The sequence below is a fragment of the Chelonia mydas genome, chromosome 16 (assembly GCF_015237465.2).
Source record: "Chelonia mydas isolate rCheMyd1 chromosome 16, rCheMyd1.pri.v2, whole genome shotgun sequence".
Classification (NCBI taxonomy): Eukaryota; Metazoa; Chordata; order Testudines; family Cheloniidae; genus Chelonia; species Chelonia mydas.
The window spans coordinates 14580462-14607973 of record NC_057857.1 but is presented as its reverse complement, the minus strand read 5'-3'; the positions used below and the strand labels follow the sequence as shown (position 1 = coordinate 14607973).

The 27512-nt window shown below is 42.0% G+C and overlaps 1 protein-coding gene across 5 annotated transcripts in view; it reads right to left on the bottom strand.

The window, feature by feature from the left end:
- ABL1 (ABL proto-oncogene 1, non-receptor tyrosine kinase) overlaps positions 1 to 27512 on the bottom strand; it is a 119693-nt gene that overhangs the window by 27279 nt on the left and 64902 nt on the right. For 2 of the 5 annotated variants that reach the window (XM_037879608.2, XM_037879613.2), the window contains one exon: positions 636 to 809. In XM_037879608.2, the coding sequence (XP_037735536.1) occupies positions 636 to 809 (174 nt within the window). Of the gene's footprint in view, positions 1 to 635; positions 810 to 3107; positions 3220 to 4734; positions 4905 to 15509; positions 15941 to 27512 lie in introns of those variants that run through there. The other 3 variants (XM_037879612.2, XM_037879610.2, XM_037879609.2) reach the window with 3 other exon arrangements.

Here is a 27512-nt window from a genome sequence, read left to right as displayed (position 1 = left end):
TTTAAACACAAGTATATTTATCAAAGCCAATGGGACTACCCACATGTTTAAAGTTACATATGTGCTTAAATGCCTTGGTATATTTAAAGGCCTAAAGTTAACAACTCTCTTGCTAATGCATGAACCAGAATAGAATCCAGCAAATTCTGCCTGAGCTACATTGGCTCTGCAGGGCTAACAGGTGGGAGAAAAAGGAGTAAAAACTTATTGATTAGCAAGGCAAGCAGATGTGGTTTCAAGTACGCACATGGTATAGAACCTCTGAGTGAGAAGGGGATATTTTTATATAGTCACTTTTCAGAGAAGAGCTGCATTTTAATGAAACAGTTATAAAGCTACAGACCATACTCTAAAAAGTACTTTAAAAGTACAGTTAAGGTTTAATTCAGCTTTAAATCCTGGCTTCCATTGAAGGGTTTAATTTTAGTACATAATTTTCTTCCCCCAATCCACACTTTAAGCAGACTATCCCATTTAAAAGGCTCTTTCCTTGTGCCTTCGTTTTAGGACAATTTCCACTACAATGGTTACACTGATGTGTTTCATAGGAATTATGAACTCAGATATTCCTGACTGACTTCATATTCTTGTTCCTTGTCACAGATGCTCTAAAGCATCCCCTGGAGATCTCTTACCTTTAGTTATGCTGAGAGTGTTGTCCCCACTCGCCACAAAATCATATAGTGCAACAAAAAGATTGGGGTCATTTTCACTAGGACCAGACAGGAGGTTTTCCTTGGAGTTCCAACGGGCTGCTTCACTCAGACCCTGGGGCTCAAAATCGGATACTACTGGCCTCTGAAGGGCTTCTGGAGGAGAAGAGAAAAAAAGATAAAAGGAAAAAATAGGTTCAATCTTGCAGATAAAAGCCATCTGTTTTTTGCACCCATTATGAGTTTCTCGTTTATTTCATTTCTTGACATCTGTGGTCCTCATGTACATGGGCAGAGAGCAAAAATGGTCATTCCTTAATACAAATCTTATGGAGCATACGGAGCACTCTCATTGCAAAGCTTTGTGCAATAGGGTCCCCACATTCTTTTCTGTGACATGCATTTTCCCTGCCTTCCAAAGGCATGGTGAAGAGAGAAGACATCTTTTCTACCTCTCAATAAATTTCTGTTCACGTAGCCTGCCTGCTGCTTTGCAAGTCATAGAATCATAGGACTGGAAGGGACCTCGAGAGGTCATCTAGTCCAGTCCCGTGCACACACAGCAGGACAAAGTATTATCTAGACCAGTGCTACTCAAAGTGGTGGTCCGGTCCGCAAGCCATTGGCTGCTGGTCTGCGCGCACGTTGGAAAAAAAAAATTGCCGGTCCCCCCCATCAGATAGCTTGAGAAGCACTGATCTAGACCATCCCTGACAGGTGTTTGTCTTGGCTCAAATACCTACTGGATGTCAGATTTATTTATTGATTTAATTTTTTTAAGAACAAAGGTAAATCTGCTAATTTTTTCTAATAAATAAAAAACATTAACGATCCCAAATCATAAGACGACACACAGGACAATGATTATGGGGCACAGTATACCGAGGTTACAATTACAAATACTTCTACTTTAAAAAAATTATAAACTACTCTCTCTCCATTATTTTACCTAACAAGTTCAGAGTACAAGGCTGTTTCTCCCACGACAGCAGCTGGTGACATGCACAAAGCAGAGATGGGACCGTTTTTCTTTCACTCTTTGCACATTTGTAGGTGTTTGTGATGCCTTCAGCTGCCTCAAGGGAAAGATTCCCGACAGCTGGTCTTCACAATGAAAACTGAATTTCAAGGCCCCCTGTACAAAGTGGCACATTATACTGCTAGTATTCAATAGAAAGAGCAACCCAAAATTTCAAGCTAGTCCAAGCACAGCAGAGAACCTTCAAGCTGCTGCAAACTTCTACCTCATATTGTAGAATGGATTAGTTCAGCATACACCCAACCCCACCCCTGCTGCCACAAATTAGTTCCAAGCCTTTCTCTCTGGAGTTCACATGGCAGCAGCTTGGAGGCGGGCGTCGCAGGCCAGGAGTATACCACAAACTTTTGCCAGTACAATAATGTCAGTTAGGGGTATGATTCTTCATGACATTTTTATACCAGCAAAAAGCCCTAGTATAGATGCAATTATATAGCAAAAAAGTCCCTCTGACAGTATTGTTTATTTTGGTTGAGGAACTAGTATAAACGATACTGGCAAACCCTTTCTAGGGTAGAGCAGGCCTTGGAGTCTAGCTCCAGCTGGGTGATGCCCAAGCAAGGATGGGGAGTGCAATGCCCTTGATCTGGAGAAAACTGTTCTACATTTCCAAGAAAATACCAGTTCTCACATCCTCCCTGGCTCCCTTTTGTGATGCAGGAAGCTCCAAGAAATCTTTTGTTCAGGTCCCCTTCCCTGATCAGTAATGATTATGGATTGACCATTACTACTACAGCCAGCTGGAGTTTCTCAGATGCAAGTGGGGAATAGTAATTTGGGAATCACTCCAAACTTTTAGAAACATGATTTTGAAACAAGCTGGGAGCTATTTACAAAATGAACCAACACTAGTGGAAAGGAAGGTTTCAAACTCTGTGTAGCGGGGATACTACATACGAGTGGGGCGTGAATGTGCTGTGACTGTTATTACATCGGAGAATGGCTAAAATCCAGACTTCATTAAGTTAGGTCTGGTTGCTTTAGGGTATGTGGAGGTAAAAACGTTATTCAACAACTGACAAAAATTCAGTAACCTCAGCATGTTGGTGCAAGTCAGCAAGATAGATACATACATGCTCAGAGTCTGTAGTATTAACACAGTTTATTATAATCATTTGGACTGGGTAAATTCAAAGATATCTATACACCTAATTAAGCCTACTTTCTTAGCCAAATACTTGCTATTGGGAAGTATATTCATATAGCAGATCAAGAAGTCAAATCATATTGCTTCACAAAAGAAAAAATATAAAATGCTAAAAGGTCAAAAAACAACAGAAATTTAGAAAAAGCATATCTGAAGCCCTGTTTTTCCTTCCTTTTTGTGTAATGCTGATACATATTTTAATGCTCCAGGCCTGCTTTAATAGGGACAATAAAGGAAGAAACAGAAAATTAAGCTATAATCATTTTACCATGAAAATACTTTGATCTTGTCAAGCCCATTAAGCTCCCCTTATCAAACTCAGGGTGCTGCACTGATTGGAGTTACTCCAAAGTGAGTTACATCATCAGACTGGTAAACACCTGGAATAAACAGACAGCAAACAGCTGGAGGTGACTGATACACATCATCAGTAAGAAGTGGTTCTATGATGAAAGAGCTGCTCCCCCCAAATATGGTGCAAGCAGTGCAATTTATGCTGTGGGATGTACCATAACCTCAGATAGGAAGGAAAATGCCTCCCACTAGGGACCGTTCAACAGGAAGGCAGGAAATCCAAGGTAGTTTCACCTCCAATTACAATGTGACTGAGGCCTAGCAGGGGATTTGCTCGGGCCTGTCCATGAATCAGGATACGGAGTGAGGCTACAGTGCCCCACAAAAGTCCTGCTCTCAGCCCCAATCCACAGTGATGTTAAAACTGATTATGTATAGATACCAAGTTACTTGTTTATTTTCACACCATCAGATGACACTGTCAAAACATTAAAAGCAACTGCAACGTACAGTACTGAAGTCTAGAAGACTAGTTTTTTTGAGAATACGTTTTTGCAAGCACCATCTGTGAGAAGTTATTCTGGGGGGTATGCCTCAAACCTTCACTGATAACTTTCCACAAGCCTGGGGATTGGGGAGAATGGGACTACTGAACAATCTAAACTGTTGGCTGGCCTTTTTTTCTTCTTTTCTTTTAAACTGGGAGATTATTATAATAGGAAACATCGAAGAGTCTCCCTGACCGTACAAGTATGGCTTAAACCAGCACAGATCACACAGTACATGCTATACACATGAGATGAACACCCCCCTCCACCCCACCCCCCCCCCCCCCCCCCCCCCCCCCCCCCCCCCGCTCCCTGGGTATCTTTTGACTCATTAGCTATCAGAACTTTACAATGGGAGACACACAGAGCACACAAACAAATGAAATGCCTAGTCAAGAACATTGGGGCTAACTTACTAAGAATAGCTGAAAGAAATATAAGACAAAGCTAACAGGCTTCAGCTATCCATACCTGACACAGAGATAGGCATATCCTGTCTGGACTTCTGAACGTCTAAAAACTCTCTCTGCAAGACAATGTTATGTTCTGATACTCAGGTGTAGCACAACCTATTCACATTCTCTCCTATTGGGGCTTAAAATCGATACAAAATAGTCCTCTGTCACAGTCACTCAGGCTTCTGCTTCTACTGGGGTGTGCAGCAGAAGTAAAAGTCCTATCAGCACCACTCTGCCACTCTCCCTTTTCCTTAATGATTTCCTTTACTCTCTCTCTGCTCCCCTGTCGACAGTGGCCTTTATCCTGTCTTGCTTGCTGCTCCCTACACTTGGAACAATCACCTTCTTTTTACCTTGGTTTCCATCTCTTGGAAATGCCAGCTCCAACTGTACAGCAAAATCCCTTAAATATCCACACTGTACCTCTCCAAGCGAGATAACATCTTGGGGCACTGACTATATCTCACTGTATTTGTAAAGCACTGAACCCTCTTTTCAGTCACAAACATTCTGGGCTAGAACCAATGATGGGAGGTGAAAAACTTTAAAACGCATTACCAAGCCATTCAGCCAGTCAGATCCCTCCATAACTTACCTCTGCCGTGATGCAGACTGAATGCTGTCAGCTGCCAACGACAAGGCAGGTGGTGAGTTGAGACTACTGCTTCTTCTGCAAGAACTCACTTTATTACTACCTTGTTGTCCCTGGTGCTCCAAGCGCTCCCATTTTTCTTTTCATTCATCAGTGGTGTCCTGTCATAGACCTGCATGATAAATTCTCTGGAGTAGGAGCTCTCTTTTGTTGTTCCCTATCTGTACAGTGTCCCGCACGGTGATGCCTGATTCTTGCCTGGGGCCCCAAGGCTCTACTGTAGTACAAATCTCCACTGTGATCAACAACACGGTTACTTGCTTCTTTATAGCACCCTTGTACTGGGGTAGATGCCCACAAACAGACTAAATAAACAACAGTTGCTGCAGTTCTTTTGAGTCAGATATTTGGTGAAATACTTTCCTCATCTCTTCTAAAAGAAGTCCCTCTCTCACATAGCATTCATTCATGTTAATGCACTAAAAGATCTAGTAGGCCTAGCAGTCTAGTTAATTACTGCTTACTTCAGGTAGAGAATCACTTTTAGAGACCATATATAAGAAAATTTCTTGGATGCAAAGAATTCCGGTCTAGACCAAAGTGAGCAGATTTCCTTAATAATTAAAGCACAGGGCTGGAAAACAAAAGGCGAAGCACAGCATTATAACAAGCGTCCAAGGCTGACAGCTGGACAGTCCCTTGGGGAGGAAGAGACCTCACATCTTCCAACAAAACAAACATCCCATGGACTTCCAAACTCGGCTGGCACTTTTTCACATGGTCATGTGAGTGAAGGAGTAGCTGGAGGACACAGAATAGATTATTAATCTCCTTGTGTCACACTGTCAATCAATCTGAAGTATTCCCCCTCTCCCTGACTCCTCAAAAACTTCTACTATGAGCCAGGATACACAGACTGAATAAGATTAAATATGCCTGAGTTTTGTGCATACTTGATGACTGTTGGAATAGCTGCCTCTTTATCCCCTCTATTTCCTTAGTGGCCACTCACAGATTTTCTGCGCCTCATGGAATCTGTATTTTAAAAAATCTGTAAAACAGACCTTCCAAAGAGAAGGGAGATTCCAGGTTTTAATTCATAACCCATCCCACTCAGCGAGTTCATGCTCAGCCTGTTCCGTCAACCAGTTTATAGCACAGTCTCATATAACCTTCTGCAACAAAGGCTTTTACCATAACTCGCGCTGCTAGTTAACATTTCGTTAGTCTAGTCTAATACAGTCAGTGCAACAACAAATGTTCACATGAAGTGTCACCTATTTCTAAATGAATAGCAGCATAGATCCAAACTCTCACAACCTAAACTATTTTATTCACATTTGGTCACACTCTTCCACATTTGCTCCATCATAACTCCACTGGCTGAGCTATACATTTTGAAAAAGTCATTCCCCTTTTTCACAAGGGGAAGATCAGACGCAGCCTGCATTGATCGGCACAGTCAGAAAAAAGGCTTGGACATGCTAGAGATTAAAAACGATCTTCCACAGAATACACACAATTTATAAATTTCAGTAAGTACTTTACATAACACAGCAAGCCCTACTAACCAAGCGGGTGACAGCTGGAATGAGTTCCAGAAAGAAAAAAAAAGCCACAGCCCCAAATCTATAGATGAATTTAACTACGGTCATTTTCTGAGAAATGTGAAAGCAGTCACACTCTGACAAAAAAGTCCTATTAGGCTTTCTATTCCATCCCCTCCCTCTCTCAACAATGCAGGCATGAGCCACACAGTGTACTTTCTAGTATTCTTTCCAGTCAAGCTTAACAGTCTTCCCAGTGCGATGGCTTCCACCACTTCCTCTGAGAGACAATTCCATAGTTTTTAATAGGCTTCATCATCAGGATGGGTGTTTTTCTGGCATTTTCCCGTTTTTAATTTCATCACATTAATTCTGCTTATAGCCCCTTGATACCATGACAAAGAATTCTTGACTCTTGGCATTAACTAGTTTGAGACAGGCAGCATGGCATAGAGGCTAGGACATAAGACACAGCAAGGGAGACCTAGATTCCATTCTGGGCTCTGACACCATCTTGTCATGTGATCTTGGATAAATCACTTTGGGTAAAAATTTCAGACGTACCTTAGTCTCAGTGAAAGTCAATGGGGCTTGGGCAATTCTGCAAATTGCAATCTGTGTTTTAATTTCCCCCTCTTTAAGATGAAGAGCAATGATGCTCACCCACATCTGAGCTATGGAGAAGGAGAACATTACGTAAGAGCTAAGCACTTAACTCAACACGCTTCCCAGAGAGCGTGGCTATGCGTGACCAGCCCCTGGATGGTCAGTTTTATAGCTGAAATAAAATATAACTCTTCCCATGAAACTATAACACCTTCCTCATCCCAGCCCAATGTGGAAGGGTAACAAGCAGTATCCAGGTCTGTAACAAAGATGTGACAAGGCAGGAACCACTGGAGTTAGTGGATAACTAACAGGCCATAACAAAACCTGAAACATACAATGATGCAAAGAACCATACTATCAGCAGGAAAAGAGAAGCCACGGGATAGGAGACAAACTGAATGCACGTGCTTTATTGGTCTGCAACCAAAATTATTTGATTGGATAAAACAAAATGAAAGAGCTTCCCTGAGCAGCAGTGGCCACTTAACACACTTTATTTGTTCCAAATTTATTCACCACAAAGCCAGATTTTGATCTCAGTTACATCAGTGTAAGCCTAAAGTAAATCCATTGATTTCAGTCAGTGTTACTGAGATCAGAATCTGACCTGGTACCTCTGAAGTGCATGAAGAGAAGCCCTCTTCAAGAATAGGACAAAGACTATTGGCTGCTCCAAACCCTAGGCTGGTCTATTGTAACTGTAAAATGACAATTTACCAGAAAAGAATATCCACATAATCCGATGGCTAGGAGTTTAGATATCACAACTTCAGTTACTTTAGAAAACAAAGGATTTTACTAGCATGCAGAAAATAGTTTTCCACCTTTCGAGAATGTTTACAGGTTTAAGTAAGGCTTCTGCTTTATAGCATTATAACCAGCAGCCTTCCAAAAAAGGAAGCAAGAATATTTCAGCCCCAATTTGGGACATGGACTCGCTCCATTTTTCAGATCAGATTGGCACACGTACTCACTATGCCTCTGCAAACTGGCAAAGATAAGGGCGGGAGAGGGGGAGAGGTGGAGCTGATGACAAATGTTTCTTTTCCTCCCATTTTAAAATATTTCCTAGTGGGAATAATGTCTTCTTCTAACCTTAGTCCTATCCATTTGGGGTCAGCTCTTTGAGTCCTTCTCCATTACAGTCTGTCTTGAAACAGTTCTTCAGAATCTCCACACCTAGGTTTCCAAACCTTCTCTTATCTTCCACTTCTTAAATTTAACATCCTGTTTCCTATACATTCTTCAGATCTTTTTTAGACATGCCCAAACTATCTAAGCCTGGATTCCTCATCTTTTCTATAATTAGTATCACTTTTACACTTCCCCTAATTCATTTGTTCTGAATATGATCCAGGCATGTTAACATTTTCATTTCCAAGGTGTTCAAGATCTGTTCCTGTCTCTTCCTCAGTGCCAGTATTCTGAGCCATACAAAAGTGCAGGCCTAATTACGGTCTTGTAGATCTGACCTTTTCAGTTTGATAGACATCCTTCTATCACAGATCGCTCCACTCATTTCTCTCCATTTAGTCCATGCCTTTCCAGTTCTACACAGAAGTTCATTGCTGAGTTCACCATTATCCTACAGTATTGAATCTAGATACTTGACATTCTGGACCTTTGGTACTGGCTGGCCCCCCAGGGTACAGCTATGCAGCAAGCAGGATCCTGCAGCAGTGAGTCTCAGAAGCTGGGTATATAGGTTCATGCTACGGAGTTACAAATAGCTGTGTAGATCTTCAGGCTTCAGAGCCAGAGTTCCAGCCCGAGCATCTCCACACCAATTTTTAACGAAGTAGCATGAGCCCCGCGAACTTAAGTCTGTAGACCCAGGTTCTGAGAGTAGTGGCCACAGGATCCTGCTTGCTATGAAGACACACTCCCGGACTGAGTGTCATTTTCTTCCCAGTGGGAAATGTGTGTGAGAGAAAAAAGCCCAGCTTAAATCACAAATGAAATATCAGCATTAAAACTAGTTTAAGAACTACTTAGTTAATCAAACAAGGAAAAATCTGAGAGGTCCCAATTCATCAATACACTGAAGAACATGCTTACCTATAGCACATGCTTAAGCTCATCCCTACTGAGCAAAGCACTTTGAAGCAATACTCAACCCCTTCCACATACTCACAAATATGCAAAAAGGACTTTCAATGATCTTCATTCCTAGAAACTAAAAGATCAGTATAACAGAAAAGTCTCCTACAACTTCAAGTCTTGTAATACAAGACCATTGTGACATGACATTTCTGATTGTTTAGTAACAACACATGAGCGGATGCACACACAGAGCACAACAGAAATAACAGTGAGTGGTTTCAACTTAGTGTAGTAAACTTCCTGACAGTAGTATGTCCAAGATTTAGGTCTTATCTTTACAAACCAAAATTATGACTATTAGGTTTTTATAAAATATGTTCATGAATTTATTAATAATTTGAATGAATACAGGTTTATTCTGTTACATTCCCCTATAGTGCTTGCAAGCCACACACTGCAGCATTGTGCCAATGCATGAGGACTATAAAGTTAAATGAAACTAACTGCAAATTAAAGTTAACTGATTGGTCTGTTTTCATTACCCAAGCTAAGAGAAATGCAGACAGTAAACAGCATCAGTGCTGAAAAGTCAATTCAGTTCATCAGATTTTTCCAGGTATTCTTAGCAACACAGGTAAGTAATTAACCGCTTCCTTCATTTTAGATATGATTTTCAACCAGAATCCCTTTAAAAAACAAAAACAAACAGCTTTGTTCGACTATGATTCAAACAATGTAGATTTAGGGAAAATCTGACATTTAAGCTAATGTTCAGTAGTTTTAAAACAGCAGTTTCAGAGTCACACCACCTATAACACAAGCACAAAACAATTACACTGAGTCTCTTCCTTGCTGAGCATCTGGTAATGTTAGAGAGCACAACCAAATGGGGTTGCCAGTGTGGGCACTATCACAGTTTTTCCAGCAAGGTTCAACAGCCCTCAGCAAGGATCCCTTCGTGATCCAATCAAAACCACCCTTCTGTACTAGCACCTCATCCTAGGCAAACAGATTGGAAAGTAAGTGCACTCAGCTCTACAAGATAGTGCAGTAACTGGCTGCAACTGTTTTCCCACACAACCAATGGTAATTTTATTTCTCAATTACCAATGAGACTTTGTAGTCTACGATAGTCATGAAAGCACAAGGCTGCCACCTGCTTTCTCTTTTTTCTCCCCCGTAACTCCACATGTTGCTAAGACAGGGAGAGCACAGTAAGACCCTGAGAGTGTGGGTGGGTGTCTTGTGACACTGTGTTGCAAGGTAATTGGGGAGGAATAGAAGATGGCACACAGCTTGTAGGGATTCGAGAGAAACAGTCCATAATTTATGGCCCTTGAGGAATATTTATCTCCTGGCGCTCTTTACAAAGTCTTACTAGACCATAGGCTCAGGTGAGGACCTGCTGTTTCCATCAAAATGATCACGTCCTTGTGTGGAACAGATGTCCTCATTCTTTGTGTAATATAAGCAAATGGTTTGCACCTGTCTCTCTGGAATTTGTGGTTTGGATCAGCCAACCTGGTGCTCAAGTGTGACCATCAGAGAGAAATGGAATAGCATAGGAACATATACTATAGTTTTCTTCTTAAAATTGCAACATAATTGAAAGGTATCTAAAATACTTGATCAGGCTTTAAGCTTCAGAAAGGGATAGCAGGAATAATTTTTTTCCCTTGTTATGCTGTTATATTTCCACTCTTCAATCCCCTTCCCAAGAGAGATGCAGAATTGATCAGGATTATGATGCTATCTGTATTCCCTGATTCCTTGGTCCCAGCAGGAGAGTAAATATCATTAAAACTGCCAATTGCAAAGCTTGTTCATTTCCATTATCTTCAGATGCTGACTTCAGCTTTGTCCCGGGCTGGGAAATAAATTTGATCTAGATATCAGTTTGCTGGAAGTGTTTTTAAGCATTGTTTCCAAACTCATTTCCCAGTCCACTATAGGAAATGAGTATACAGATGCAGCTTTAGAGAAACTGAAGTAAAGACATAATTTATAGTATCAGGGGACCACCTCATAGCAATTTGGTCTTGCCTGTGAGCACCAAGTCAAACTGTGTTATAACCCCATTTTGGAACTGTAAAGACAAAGGCTGTAGTACATTTCCATATCATCTTTTTAACATGGTTTGATTGTATCCACACACGTAAGACCACATTGTACAACAGCAAAATTAGAGCAATACTATGCTGTATCACCATCCCTCAATGGTAACTTTTGCTAGGAAGATTAGGGCCTTATGTGTTACATACACTATAAAAACTGTATGAAGGACCCAGCTGCAATACAGTGGTGGCCCAACGTGGTTCAAGTCTTCCCATAAAAACAGGGGTATTCGTGGCTGCTACAGACTACCAAATCAAAATAGGGAACTAGATGACCATCTCCTTATGCACCTAACTATAATGTGTAGGGAAAAAACTATGTGATCGTGGGGGACTTCAATTTGAATGACACATACTGGAGGTCTCATGCTGCCAGTACTAAAACATCCTTGGATTTTTTAAACAGTACAGATGACAATTTCCTAACTCAAAAAGTGTGCCAACACAAGCAACTCTTTATTAGACCATGTCCTAACAGAAAGAGAAACTGACCACACAACTAAAAATTAAGTGATCATGACTTGATCATATTTATAATGTCCAAGCAGAATAAAGTACAAACCAATAATATATTAATATTATTGGTTTGTACTTTATTCTGCTTGGACATTATAAATATGATCAAGTCATGATCACTTAATTTTTAGTTGTGTGGTCAGTTTCTCTTTCTGTTAGGACATGGTCTAATAAATAAATTAATAAATAATAAATAAATACACACACACACACACACTTGGTGCTTTAATAGGGCCAGTTTCACAAAACAATTATGAGGGAACTGAGCTGGGAAGAAGAATTTAGTCATAAAAATGTGTATGATAATTAGAAATAATTTAAGAATACCTTACTAGATGCCCAAAAAGTCATAACTGAGGAAGGCAGCCTGGCTGGTTTAAAAACTGACCTGGTTTAGAGGGGAAGCGAAGGCAGTTATAAAAAATAAATTTTATATATAAATAAAACAAATGGAAGAAAAGGGAAACTCTTTGTAATTAATATAAATCAGAAATTGGGAATTGTAGAAAATGGATAAGGGAAGCAAAGGGACACAAGAAGAAATCTATGGCCAGCATTGTTACGGATCATAAGAGGTTTTATTTTATATATATGAATGAATAAATAAATGCATGGAACAAAAAGAATCCCTCCAGTGGTATTGGTCCACTACTAGATGGATATCATAGAATTATCAAATAATAATGCAGAAAAGGCAGAAGTGTTCAATAAATATTTCTCTTCTGTATTTGGGGGGAAAAGATTATGTAGTCTCATTATATGATAATGATAACTCTCTTTTCATCCAACTAGTATCTCTGGAGGACATTAAACAGAAACTACTAAGGTTTAAAACTTTTAAATCAGCAGGCCCAAATAACCTCCATTCACGAGTTTTAAAAGAGCTAGCTGAGGCACTTGCTGGACCATTAATGTTGATTTTCTGTAAGTCTTGGAGCACTGGGGAAGGTCCATAAGACTGAAAGAAAGCTAATAATGTGCCAATTTTAAAAAAGGGTAAAATGGGATGGCCTGGGAAACTATAGGTCTGTCAGCCTGACATCATTATCGGGCAAGATAATGAAGCAGCTGATATGGGACTTAATAAAGATTAAAGGAAGGTAATGTAATTAATGCAAATCAACAAGGGTTTATGGAAAATAAATCTTGTCAAACTCACTTGATTTTTTTTTGGTGAGATTACAAGTTTGGTTGGTAATAGTGTTGATATACCATACTTTGACTTGGTACCACACAACATTTTGATTATAAAACTCGAATATAAAATTAACATGGCATACATTAAATGGATTAAAAACTGGCTAATTGACAGATTTCAAAATGTAACTGTAAACCAGGAATTGTCATCAAGAGGGTATGTTTCCAGTTAGGTACTGCAGGGATTGGTTCTTGGTCCTATGCTATTTAATATTTTTATCCATAACCTGGAAGAAAACAAAATCATCCCTTATAAAGTTTGCATAGGACATAAAAACTGGGAAAGTGGTAAATAACTAAGAGAACGGGTCACTGATTCAGAGGGATCTGGATCTCTGGGTAAACTGGGCACAAGCAAACAATGTGTGTTTTAATACAGCTAAATGTATACATCTAAGAACAAAGAATGTAGGCCATACTTACAGGATAGGAACTCTATCCCAGGAAGCAGTGAGTCTGAAAAAGATTTGGGGTGTTGGTGGATAATCAGCTGAACACGAGCTCTCAGTGTGATGCTGTGGCCGAAAGATAATGCAGTCCTGGGGTGCATGAACAGGGTAATCTTGAGTTGGAATAGAGAATTATTTTTCCTTAGTATTTGGCACCAGTGTGACCACTGCAAGAATACTGTGTCCAGTGCTTATACCCGTAATTCAAGAAGGATGTTCATATACTGGAGAGAGTTCAGAGAAGAGCCACGAGAGTGATTACAGGATTAGAAAACATGTTTTATGGTGATAGACTCAAGGAGCTCCATGTATTTAACTTAACAAAGAGAAGGTCCAGGGGTGACCTGATGACCGTCTGTAAGTATCTACATGGGGAACAAATATTTAATAGTGGGCTCTTCAATCTAGCAGTGAAAGGTGTAACATGATGCACTGGCTAGAAGCTGAATTCTGACTGGAAATAAGGCATATATTTTTACAATGGGGGTAATTAACTATTGGAACAATTTACCATGGATTGTGGTAGATTCGCCGTCACTGACCATTTTAAAATCAATACTGGATTTTTTTTCTAAAATAACATGTTCTCAGAATTGTTTTGGAGAAGTTCTAAGGACAGTGTTATATAGGAGATCAGACTAGATAATCACAATGGTCCCTTCTGGCCTTGGAATCTATGAATCTATGAATGAAAACAGTATTAAAGAAGAGTGGCACAGATCTGGATTGTATAGAATTAGTAGTTCTGTAGACTGGTTCGGCCCGGTCTACTCAGACAAAATAAAACTGTTTTATATCCAAGCCTGGCCACTACTGGATCTCCCAACATGATCGTTTTTAATTAACACAGAAAAAAAAATCTTACAAGGGATGGAAAAAGAAAGAAGCGGGGGAAAGTAAGAATAGAAGTGGTGGGGGAGAAAAGAGAAGAATGCTTCTACCACTTGTTCTTGTTGATATTAGAGCTGAACGATTAACAGCAAACATATTTTACAAACTTAGACTCTACTATTTAGATATCTACAAGCAAATCACAATTTCTTCAATTTGATTTATTAGAAATTATTCATGTCTTTTGTGATTTTTTTCATTTATAAATTAATTGGGAACATTTCTCTGGTGAATATTTGACTCTCGAGCAACAGTTACCTGTGATTGGTCAAGTTAAGTCACGTGGTTTGGTTTCCATTCCCTGATTTGATGAGTGAACAACATACTTCTGGAATGAATATTATTTGAACTTCAGTAGCACTTAAGAGGCCTCAAAGAAGATCAGGGAACCACTGCACTAGTTTCTGTACAAATACATATGGAAAGACAATCCCTATCCTGAAGAGTTTATAACAGAAATAAATAAGACAGACAAGGATCGGAGAAAAGCAATGTTATCCCTATTTTACAGATGGCATTAAGTAATTTGCTTAAGGTCACACTGGAAATCTGTGGCAGAGCCAGGAAACCAGATCTCTCAATTCCCAGTCCGGCACCCTAACCACAAGTCCAATCCTTCTCTATCTAATCATGCATACAAATTTAAAATTCAGTTTCCACAAATACTTATACACGTGACTTGGACATTCGCTTTCCATGAGCATTCATGGAAGTGAAACTCAGTTGCATGAACTCTTGAGGAAAGCAAACACAAAAGGCATACGGATCTGATCAAAATGAATTAAAACAATATAACTGAATATTGGCAGAAAATATTTTGCAGTATTCAACCAGCTCTGTTGATCTAAATTAAATATAAGATGCTTTTCAAGCATCTAGGCTCCTTTAGATTTCATTCCTAACTTCAAGAGTGGCTTCTCTCCCCGCCCCCTTTCCCCCCAAAAAAGGGAGACCCTTCTGCAGGCAAAACTAAATTCAAGGCCTGCAGATATGGCTTTGTTTATTTTATCAGCAGTAAGATCCCTTGAAATTTTACAACCATAAATGGTAGAGCCATGTTCCCTTTGTATACTGTAGTTAATGAAAATCACCTGGTTTTGAAAACACATGGAGCCACATATACCATGAAAATTCTCCTCATCCCCATAAGTGAGAACAAACTAATGAGCTTAGGTTAACTTTGAAAATAAGAAGTGTCTCCGTTATAGCCCCAACTCAAAAGTGGAGGAAGGACTTCTCTGCTAAGGTCCACGATCACACAATCTGGCTGCTCCTCTCACAACGCAGAGCCACACAATATACCAGAGGCCTAAGCAAAGGGATTCCAGACTTTAGGAATCCAGCTGTTAGGCCTCAAGAAGCCAAGGCTTCCCCCCAGAATCCACTTCAAACAGCCACAGTTTTGAACTTACCTTCCAAATAGCAGCTGGAGGAAGAAGAAAGTCCTTTTTTCGATTTGCAACCCACCAATTTCAAGCAAATCTCCAACATTTTCATTTGTTAGTTTGGCTTCGGCTTGTGTGTTCTCTCCCCTCCCCCTTAGGTTTCACATACACAAAAAAGAGTTGCCCGTTAAGAGATCTAAAAATCCAGCACTCTTAAAACCAAGAAAAGAATAAGCCAGAGAGACAGATAATCCACAGGGCCCATAGTACCAGTCCCAGAAACTTAATTCAAGTTTTGCTCCCCTCTTGTTAACTCTTTTGTCAGGAGAGAAAAAAAATCCTACTAAGTTGGAAGCAGTTACTTCTTGCGGCAGCTCCAAAACTCTGCCATTCCTTCCCTCATACTCTCACTCCGTTAGGCACTTCGTGCAGGCAGAGCTGCTTACGTTAAACTGCCAACAAAGGGCCCCCTTCAGGCTTTGGCTGTCTGACTTCATGACATCAGATAGGCTAGTTACGCCCACAGCATACTTAACCCCTCATTGTTCCAACTTGCCTACTATTCATGTCAACAGCAGGATTCTACTAACATATTTCTTCAGTCATTTCCAGAGAACAAATCAGCAAGTCTTCATTGCCCTGGGAGCAAGGACAGCGTCATTGGATGCATTTCCTTAGAGTCAAAGAAACTCAAAGCAAAGTAAGGGCTAATTATTATTATTTATATAACACCATAGGTGTATATGGGAATCTACAGTAGTAAGAATGCACAGACTGGCAAAGGATAGACAATGTCCTAGCGCCAAAGAACAATGGCACTTTATACTAATATTTTGAACTTTACTCCTGTGCAGAAAAGCAACACTGGCAGCCATTCCCATGGTGTCTGTGTATATAATGTCTTCTGCAATTTCAACAGTATGCATCCGATGAAGTGAGCTGTAGCTCACGAAAGCTCATGCTCAAATAAATTGGTTAGCCTCTAAGGTGCCACAAGTCCTCCTTTTCTTTTTAGGAGAGGAATAGGCATTATTCCCCAGCACGTACAATTCTGACACCACTGTGATATTTACTGTTGTATAGACTCACATACCTAGACCTGAAGTAATTATACTTTTTGAATAATTGTTACATAGAGGGGCAATACTTCTGAGAACCCCAATGGCCTCTCCCAACCTTAACACTGTTTTGCTTTGCAGGTTTGTGAAGGGTATGGTCCTGCTTGCTGCTCTCCCCAATTCTGTATTTGTGGTATGTCCAACCAATGTGTGGCTCAGCTCCTCTGTCGTCTACATTGATCTACATCCCTTTGTTTAAATACATACATGCTTTTACATTGTTCTACACCAGTGGTTTTCAACCTTTTTTCATTTGTTGACCACTAAAAAATTCTGAATGGAACTGCGGACCCCTTTGGAAATCTTAGACATTAGCTGCAGATCCCCAAGGATCTACAGACCACAGGTTGAAAACATCTGTTCTATGGTAGCAACCACCTTTCATGGACCCCTTAGACACAGTCTGTGGAGCTCCATGGGTTTGCGGACCACAGGTTGAAAACCACTGCTCTACACAGTAGACATAAAATAGGATATATGTAATACTGTATTCTTCTAATTCTTTAGAAAAAAATGAACTTCAGCAGATCAGATGGGTACACACCATCACAATGTGTGGAACACTGCTGCTGCAAACCTGACTAGAGCTCTTGGGATCCACAAAGAGGACTGACCCCAGCATGACTTCATGTTTTCCCTCCATGGGTTCCCTGCCCTGAAAGTTTCTCTCCATATTTGTTTTAATAAATAGTCGCGCCAAAATAAACTAACTATTGCACTTCTCCCTTCCCGCTAACATTTTCAAATATTTAATATTTCAAGGGAAACTCTGCATGTCTCCAGGATCTGAAAAGCATGTATCTAACACAGCAAACACACAGTCCAGATTCTCCATATACATTATTTTAGAGCACTGTTTTGCTTCAGAGTTCTGGTCTGTGGAAGTGCATTCTCCTAACAGCACAACTTGGAAAGAAATCACCAGTCCGTCAACCCATGCCATTTTTTAAAATGGTAAGAAACACTGTTACTGATCATACCACCAGCTGCATTCTTTCTATAGCATAAATCACTTTGCACCCCTGTTTCTGGTTTTATCCACACATCTCAAAACATTGTAAAAAAATAAAATAAATGAAGATGGGTGAGCACTATTATCCCTATCTCTGTGACTCAGTTTAAGTGAATTCCTCAAGTTCACAGTCAGTGGTAGAGACAAGGACAAAACTCTCATCTCTTCACATTAAGTATGGTGCCCAGCCCACAGCACAGTGCTACCTCCCTTAAAAAGGAAAAGAGTATTGCAATTCACTCAGGGCTCTGCTTGAACTGTGCTCTGGAGGTGGATGAATTTAGCCAAGATCCAAGAGCAACTGAGGGCTATCTACTCACTCAGAGACCGTTTATTTTCCAAATAGATACTGTATGCACAGAGTTTACACTTTTGAAAGATTTAAGCCACTGAATTGTGAAAAAGAGGATTAAATCACAATATTGTGAGGAGGGTTATGCAAGACACACAAGTGACCCAGACATCATGTGCTGATGAACTGCGATGGAGTAGCAACACAATAGCGGATCTGAATCTCATGTTGTAATGTTTAGTTATACTGACCTATTCTACTTTTCCATGTCATGAATCCTTTTCACTGCAGCTGCAGGAATGCAGAATTCCAATGGAATTACCAAGACTGCCCCCATTAACACTCAACAGCCTCATTATGAATAAGGTAATACAAGCAATGCCAATCGAATTAATAAGGATTACATTTATTATTTGAAGTGGTTTGTGCTCGATGCTTTTAAGCCAGGTTTCAAATTCTCTTTATTCCCTTCCTTAGATACAGGCAATAGCTATATCAACACCTAAATACACTTCTGAAGAGAGCACATTCAATTTCCTATTGCTAAAAACTGAACATTTAAAATGGGTGGGTATATGCAAGATTTCTGAGTAGTTTCTTAAGTTTCCCTGTCAAGCTTACAGACACTTCCATCTAGTATAATCCTTTTAGTTGTTGAGTGGAGTATGTGCATGGATATTCTGATGTTAACTAATGTAGTTGCTTTTCCTGGCTTTTCATTTTTACTATGCATTTAATATACAAAGATTGAGACCATATTGACACAATGATATTACATCTATCTAGTTTGTTTGCTCTACATGCAGTGATTTAACTATATTAAACAGAAGTGCATCTAAACCTCTTTGTTATGTTGGTTTAAGGTACTTTCCTTGTTAATCATTGCATCCACACATCTCTGCCCTTGTTCTAATTAACTGCTCAGCATTCTGGGCAGATATCCTGTGGTGCTCCGCAGCTCAGCTCTGTGACTTTTCTCACAGGGCATTGTGGGATGGCTACTGGAAACTAGAGGAATTCTGGGACTGATGGGGGCGGAGTCAAACTAAAATTCCCATGATTCATATCCTGGCTTCCATTAATTTCGCCATTGCCATTTTTGAACTTCTATCAGGTAGCATGGAGGACCCACTCAGAAAGCTGTGATCATGACAGTAATTAATACAAACAAGTTGATGCAAGTGCATTTGGTTAACAAGGAAAGTACACTGGCAAAACAAAGTGACCTAAAGTGCTTCCATACAAATATAGTTAAATTGGCAATGGGACCAGCACCAGGAGTGCCCCCTTGTCTATATTTGCTCTGACAGTGTCTTGTAGATATCCGCATTGTAGTGACTCTTCTCCAGACTGGATTAAATATGCTGCTCTCCAAAGAGGGCAATTAAATCCAGGACTTCTGAATAAGTCTACGCAAAAGGCACAGGGGGGCATAGTAGCTGTAATGGCCATGTGAATTCATTACTACCTGGTATCAGAAAGGATTACTCATGGCTGCCTGCCACCATTTCAATGAAGAGATGACATCAGGTCAAGATGATCCCAAAGGAATGGCGGGGCACAGAGGTACACAGACAGATCAATCCAGGTGTGAAGCAATGCAGTGTGGAATAGTAACTGAAGGACTGCCAGAAGTGATATATTTCAGAGTAGCAGCCGTATTAGTCTGTATTCACAAAAGAAAAGGAGTACTTGTGGCACCTTAGAGACTTAACAAATTTATTTGAGCATAAGCTTTCGTGAGCTATAGCTCACTTCATTGGATGCATTCAGTGGAAAATACAGTGGGGAGATTTATATACATAGAGAACATGAAATGGGCGTAACCATACACACAGTAACGAGAGTGATCACTTAAGGTGAGCTATTACGAGCAGGAGAGCAGGGGGGAGGGGGGGGGACATTTTGTAGTGATAATCAAGGTGGACCATTTCCAGCAGCACTGAGGAACGGGGGGGGGGGGAGGGGGGAGGGGGATTAAACAATGGGAAATAGTTTTACTTTGTGTAATGACCAATCCACTCCCAGTCTCTATTCAAGCCTAAATTAATTGTATCCAGTTTGCAAATTAATTCCAATTCAGTAGTCTCTCATTGGAGTCTGTTTTTGAAGTTTTTTTGTTGAAGAAATGCAACTTTTAGGTCTGTAATCGAGTGACCAAAGGCTGGGGTTCCAGGGGTGTATCTTTGCGGATTTGTTCTTGTGCTTTTTCAGGGAGTTTCTTGAGCAAATGGTGTAGTTTCTTTTGGTAACCCTCAGTGGGATCAGAGGGTAATGGCTTGTAGAAAGTGGTGTTGGAAACCTGCCTACCAGCCTCCTATTCATATTCCGACCTATTCATGATGACGACAGCACCTCCTTTATCGGCCTTTTTGATTATGTCGTCAGAATTGTTTCTGAGGCTGCGGATGGCATTGTGTTCTGCACGGCTGAGGTTATGGGGCAAGTGATGCTGCTTTTCCACAATTTCAGCCCGTGCCCATTGGCGGAAGCACTCTATGTAGAAGTCCAGCCTGTTGTTTCGACCTTCAGGAGGAGTCCACCCAGAATCCTTCTTTTTGTAGTCTTGGTAGGAAGGTCTCTGTGGGTTAGTATGCTGTTCAGAGGTGTGTTGGAAATATTCCTTGAGTTGGAGACGTCGAAAATAGGATTCTAGGTCACCACAGAACTGTATCATGTTCGTGGGGGTGGAGGGGCAGAAGGAGAGTCCCCAAGATAAGACAGATTCTTCTGCTGGGCTAAGAGTATAGTTGGATAGAACCACAATATTGCTCGGTGGGTTAAGGGAACCACTGTTGTGGCCCCTTGTGGAATGTAGTATTTTAGATAGTTTAGTGTCCTTTTTCTTTTGTAGAGAAGCAAAGTGTGTGTTGTAAATGGCTTGTCTAGCGGCACTGCTATGGGTACCCGCATGGCCACACAGTATGCCAACATTTTTATGGCTGACTTAGAACAACGCTTCCTCAGCTCTCGTCCCCTAGCGCCCCTCCTCTACTTGCGCTACATTGATGACATCTTCATCATCTGGACCCATGGAAAAGAAGCCCTTGAGGAATTCCACCATGATTTCAACAATTTCCATCCCACCATCAACCTCAGCCTGGACCAGTCCACACAAGAGATCCACTTCCTGGACACTAGGTGCTAATAAGCGATGGTCACATAAACACCACCCTATACCGGAAACCTACTGACTGCTATTCCTACCGACATGCCTCCAGCTTTCATCCAGACCACACCACACGATCCATTGTCTACAGCCAAGCTCTGCGATACAACCGCATTTGCTCCAACCCCTCAGACAGAGACAAACACCTACAAGATCTCTATCAAGCATTCTTACAACTACAATACCCACCTGCTGAAGTGAAGAAACAGATTGACAGAGCCAGAAGAGTACCCAGAAGTCACGTACTACAGGACAGGCCCAACAAAGAAAATAACAGAACGCTACTAGCCTTCACCTTCAGCCCCCAACTAAAACCTCTCCAACGCATCTGTCATAAATATAAAGGGAAGGGTAAACACCTTTAAAATCTCTCCTGGCCAGAGGAAAAACCCTTTCACAGGCTTAAGAAGCTAGGATAACCTCGCTGGCACCTGACCAAAATGACCAATGAGGAGACAAGATATTTTCAAAGCTGGAGGGGGGGGAGAAACAAAGGGTGTGTGTGTGTGTGTGTGTGTCAAAGGGTGTGTGTGTGTGTGTGTGTGTGTTGCATTTGCCGGGAACAGAAAGGAATGGAGTCTCAGAACTTAGTAAGTAATCTAGCTAGATATGTGTTAGAGTCTGTTTGTTTAAATGGCTGAGAAAATAAGCTGTGTTGAATGGAATGGATATTTCTGTTTTTGTGTCTTTTTGTAACTTAAGGTTTTGCCTCGAGGGATTCTCTGTGTTTTGAATCTGATTACCCTGTAAGGTATTTTCCATCCTGATTTTACAGAGGTGATTCTTTTTACTTTTTCTTCTATTAAAATTCTTCTTTTAAGAACCTGATTGCTTTTTTCATTGTTCTTGAGATCCAAGGGTTTGGGTCCGTGTTCGCCTATGCAAATTGGTGAGGATTTTTATCAAGCCTTCCCCAGGAAAGGGGGTGTAGGGTTTGGGGAGGATTTTTTGGGGAAAGACGTTTCCAAGCGGGCTCTTTCCCGGTTATATATCTGTTAGACGCTTGGTGGTGGCAGCGATAAAGTACAAGGGCAAAAGGTAAAATAGTTTGTACCTTGGGGAAGTTTTAACCTAAGCTGGTTAAAATAAGCTTAGGGGGTTTTCATGCAGGTCCTCACATCTGTACCCTAGAGTTCAGAGTGGGGAAGGAAGGATAGCATCATCAAGGATCTACAACCTATCCTGAAGGACAACCCATCACTCTCACAGATCTTGGGAGACAGGCCAGTCCTGGCTTACAGACAGACCCCCAACCTGAAGCAAATACTCACCAGCAACCACAAACCACACAACAGAACCACTAACCCAGGAACCTATCCTTGCAACAAAGCCCGTTGCCAACTGTGTCCACATATCTATTCAGGGGACACCATCATAGGGCCTAATCACATCAGCCACACTATCAGAGGCTCGTTCACCTGCACATCTACCAATGTGATATATGCCATCATGTGCCAGCAATGCCCCTCTGCCACGTACATTGGTCAAACTGGACAGTCTCTACGTAAAAGAATAAAGGGACACTAATCAGACGTCAAGAATTATAACATTCAAAAAACAGTTGGAGAACACTTCAATCTCTTTGGTCACTCGATTACAGACCCAAAAGTGGCAATTCTTCAACAAAAAAACTTCAGAAACAGACTCCAATGAGAGACTGCTGAATTGGAATTAATTTGCAAACTGGATACAATTAACTTAGGCTTGAATAGAGACTTGGAGTGTATGGGTCATTACACAAAGTAATGACAGGTTTCAGAGTAACAGCCGTGTTAGTCTGTATTCGCAAAAAGAAAAGGAGTACTTGTGGCACCTTCGAGACTAACCAATTTATTTGAGCATGAGCTTTCGTGAGCTACAGCCCACTTAGCTCACGAAAGCTCATGCTCAAATAAATTGGTTAGTCTCTAAGGTGCCACAAGTACTCCTTTTCTTTTTACACAAAGTAAAACTATTTCCCCTTGTTTATTTCCCACCCCCCACTGTTCCTCACACATTCTTGTCAACTGCTGGAAATGGCCCACCTTGATTATCACTATAAAAGGTTCCCCTCCTCCCCGCTCTCCTGCTGGAGATAGCTCACCTTACCTGATCACTCTCGTTACTGTGTGTATGGTAACACCCATTGTTTCCTGTTCTCTATGTATATAAACCTCCCCACTGTATTTTCCACTGAATGCATCCGATGAAGTGAGCTGTAGCTCAAGAAAGATTATGCTCAAACAAATTTGTTAGTCTCTCAGGTTCCACAAGTACTCCTTTTCTTTTCAGAAGTGATATAGTTAGGAATGAACACACTCATCATGAAGTGGACTTACCCCGTTCAAAGATAGCCACGACATATTTTGGTTTAAAACCAGGTTGTGTGCAGACGCAAGGCACTTTGAGGTGAGCTGACTACTATTACGCCGATGTAACGCTGCTGTATAGATAAGGCCTGAGTATCCCAAAGCTGCACGTTACTGATGACAATACTATGCTGACACGAGAGAGTTTCTCCCGTCGGTGTAGCTAATACACAGCCTCGAGAGGTGGTAGCTATGTCGACAGGTGAAGCTCTCCCATCAACATAGCACTGTCTGCAGGGGGGGGGGTTAGATCCGTATAACTATGTCTAGGGCCCTACCAAATTCACAGCCACGAAAAACACGTCACGAACTGCAAAATCTGATTCTCCCCCCCCCCAAATCTGGTCTTTTGTGTGCTTTTACTCTATACTATACAGATTTCACAGGGGAGACCAGCATTTCTCAAATTGAGTGTCGTGACCTAAAGGAGAGTTGCAGGGGATCAAAAGGTTGAGGGGGGTGGGGGGGAGTCATGGTACTGCAACCCTTACTATTGCACTGCCTTCAGAGCTGGGCGGCTGGAGAGTGGCAGGTGTTAGCCGGGCACCTAGCTCTGAAGGTAGCATCTGACCAGCAGCAGCGCAGAAGTAAGGGTGGCAATACTATACCACACCACCCTTACTTCTGCGCTGCCGCCTTCAGGGCTGGGCAGCCGGAGAGTGGTGGCTGATGACAGAGGGCCCAGCTCTGCAGGCAGCAGCACAGAAGTAAGGGTAGCAACAGCATATCATGCCATCCTTCCTTCTGCACTGCTGCCGGTGGCGGCTCTGCCTTCAGAGCTGGGCTCCGGGCCAGCAGCCACCGCTCTCCAGCAGCCCAACTCTGAAGGCAGTGCCGCCGCCAGCAGCAGCACAGACATGAGGCATAGTACCGTGACCCCGCCCCCCACCCCAAACTCCTTGTTGGGTCAAGACCTCTACAATTACAACACTGTGAACTTTCAGATTTAAAAAGCTGAAACCATGAAATTTACAATTGTTAAAATCCTATCACCGTGAAATTGACCAAACTGGACTGTGAATTTGGTAGGGACCTAACTATGTCGCTCAGGGGTGTGGATTTTTCACCTGAGCAACATAGTTATACTGATATAGGTCTGTAGTGTTGATTTGGCCTAAGGCAACTTTATTTCTGAATGAGAGTGCCCACTCAAGGGTTTAATGTTCTTTAACTCACGCACGTTCAATACACTCCATTAGTTAAGTTGGCTATAATTCCCACATAGACAATCCCTTTGTGATCCCATCACTGTCAACTTCATTAATTCCCTCCTCATTCTCCCTACTGTGTGTTACTCTCACTTGGCTCAGGACAAACTAGACTAAGCACTAGGGGGCAAGGACCTTAGGGCTAGTCTACACTGGCAACGCTAAAGTGCTGCCGTGGCCATGGCGCAGTGCCAGGAGAGAGCTCTCCCAGCCTCTAAAAAACTATCTCAACAAGGGGCACAGCTCCCAGTGCTGGGGCACTGTTTATACTGGCGCTTTACAACGCTGCAACTTGCTGCGCTCAGGGGAGTGTTTTTTCACACCCCTGAGCAAGAAAGTTGCAGCGCTGCTAATTGCCAATGTAGACAAGCCTGCGTCTCTATTTATAGTGTGCTGTAAAAATAATGGGTGTTGGGTAAACAAAACTCACAATAGTGCCATTACATGCACAATGATCGTCTGATTGTTAAACCAATTAACCCCTTTTAAAACCCCCCCACACACACACACACAAAACCTGGTCAACAGAAGTGTGCTGATTTCAGGATTATAATGACTGATTCAACCTTAAAGTCAGTTGTTCTATTACATACGAGCTTTTGTAATATACAATTATTATTTTATTTCTTACTTTTTAAAATTACCTCTGGAGGTCAAGGCACCAATTCTTCTGGAAGACCATGCAAGTTAAACACCACTAATGTGCATGATGGCTGCAATGGGAGGATCAAACTCCATAAGCAGAAAGTGAATTCTGGGATGACCTCACAGTAAAGAGGAGATGGTGTAAATTTTGCTATGATCACATTAAAAGCAGACAGTGCTTTTCACCAATTTTAAAGTGCTGCTGAACTTTGTTTTAAAATTCTCATCTGAGATTAAAAAAAGGCAGCAGCTTTTGAGTCCCCAGAGTAGAAGCAGTTGCTTCTTTGTTTTTTGAAGGCATGTGTTAAATGCACAAGGATGGGAAAAGTCAGTTGAAAGACATGCAGCATAAGCTAGAGGATAAAGAAAGGAACTGAGTGAGAAGAAAGACATTCTGTACCCAACTTTGGTGCAAACTTGATTGGGGTCATTTTAAACTCTGTGCCTCAGTTACCCCATCTGTAAATGGGGCTTATCACTTCACAGGAAGTGTTAGGGCGAGTTAATTCATTGATTGGAGAGCACTTTGTGATCCTTAGAAGGATAGGGCAACAGAACTAGAAAGGCTTTTTTAATAATACACATCTTAATATGCCACTGCTCCTGGTCTATGATCCACACAAGCAAGACCAAATTGCATTACAGCACAGTCAAAGAATTACCATATTAGACTGCTCTGCTCTGACATGGAAGGTTTCACAGTGCAGGTGGATCCTATAAAATGCAATTTATAGTGTAACACCATCCCTAGCGCCCCCCCCCCCAAGTCACTGTCCCACTGATCATGGAAAACATGCTAGATCTTATGAGCAATCACTATGTTTTAAAATAAAATTTTAGCCAGTACAATTTTGATTCCAGTGCAAATGGAGTGCTTCCTCCCCTCCATGGGCTAGTCCAGCCTTCTTTTAGACACTGATTTAACTGTAAGGCTCAGCCGGGGTCCTCAAACTGCTGTGGTGGTCTCCATTTGTCAAATTTTTTTTGGCAGATACCAAGGTCTCTGATACTGGGGACTAGCAACTGAGGAGCTCTGGTGGGGTTAACTCTGACTTGCAATGTGATCAGTTTCGTGCAGCACAGAATTCTTTGTCTGATGCAGACCAAATTTTAAACCAGCTTGCAATGAATAAAACTTCAGCACACTACGCATAATTAAGTAACAAGAACTTCACTTTTATATGCCAAGGAAAACATGGAAAAATCTCAGACTGGACTCACCATGATCACTAAAGTTAAAGCTAGCACAGATCATATGGCATGGCCAAACCTACTGACCCTCCAAGCTGCATATGGTAATCTTCAGAAGTTTGAGAGTCGGGCACACCCCATGGGGCTGAAGCGCGGAGCCGCAGCAGGTGCACCCCGCAGGGCTGAAGTACCAACCTCCCTCCCTTAGCCCAGAGGTCCCCAAACTGTGGGGTACGCCTGCCTACCAGGTTGCAGAGGAACGTTCGGGGAGGGAGGGGTGCCACAATTGGCCCAGGCCAGCCCCCACAGAGGGTGGGGAGGAAGCACCACCCAGCCTCGCCCCCAGTTATGCTCCAGCCTTGCCCCCAGCCATGGCCCCGGCTCCTGCCCCCGCGCCTGGCCCCATCCCCAGCCCTGACCCCCACTGTGGCCCAGCTGCCACTCCCCTCCTGCCCCTACCCCCAGCCTTGGCCCCTGACTGCGGCTCTGTTCCCAGCCCGGGGGCGGGAACTGGGGCGGGGCTGGGAACAGAGCCACACCTGGCCGCGGGCCCATTCTCTGCTGTGCACCCCGGCATCTTTGTGGGAAGGGATGAACCCCTCACTGCTCTCCTATGCTCTGTTAACTGTCATGAAGACATGACGGATGGCAGTGCAGTTAATCATCAAGTTCCTAACTGAAGAAGACTCGCAGGCGCCCAACATTCTGCGTGACATGGATAGAAGCAACTTGAGATTGCTTTTGGCATTCACAGAGCAGCTGCATAGGGCAGACTGTCACTTTTGGGCTCAGGAAACAAGCACTGAATGGCGGGATCATATAGTCATGCAGGTGTGGGATGACGAGCAGTGGCTACAGCACTTTTGGATGCAGAAAGCCACCTTCCTGGAACTGTGTGTGGAGCTCGCCCCAGACCTGCGGCACAAGGACACCAGAATGAGAGCTGCCCTCTCGGTAGAGAAGCATGTGGCAATTGCTATGTGGAAGCTGGCGACTCCAGACTGCTACTGGTCGGTCACAAATCAATTTGGAGTGGGGAAGTTGACC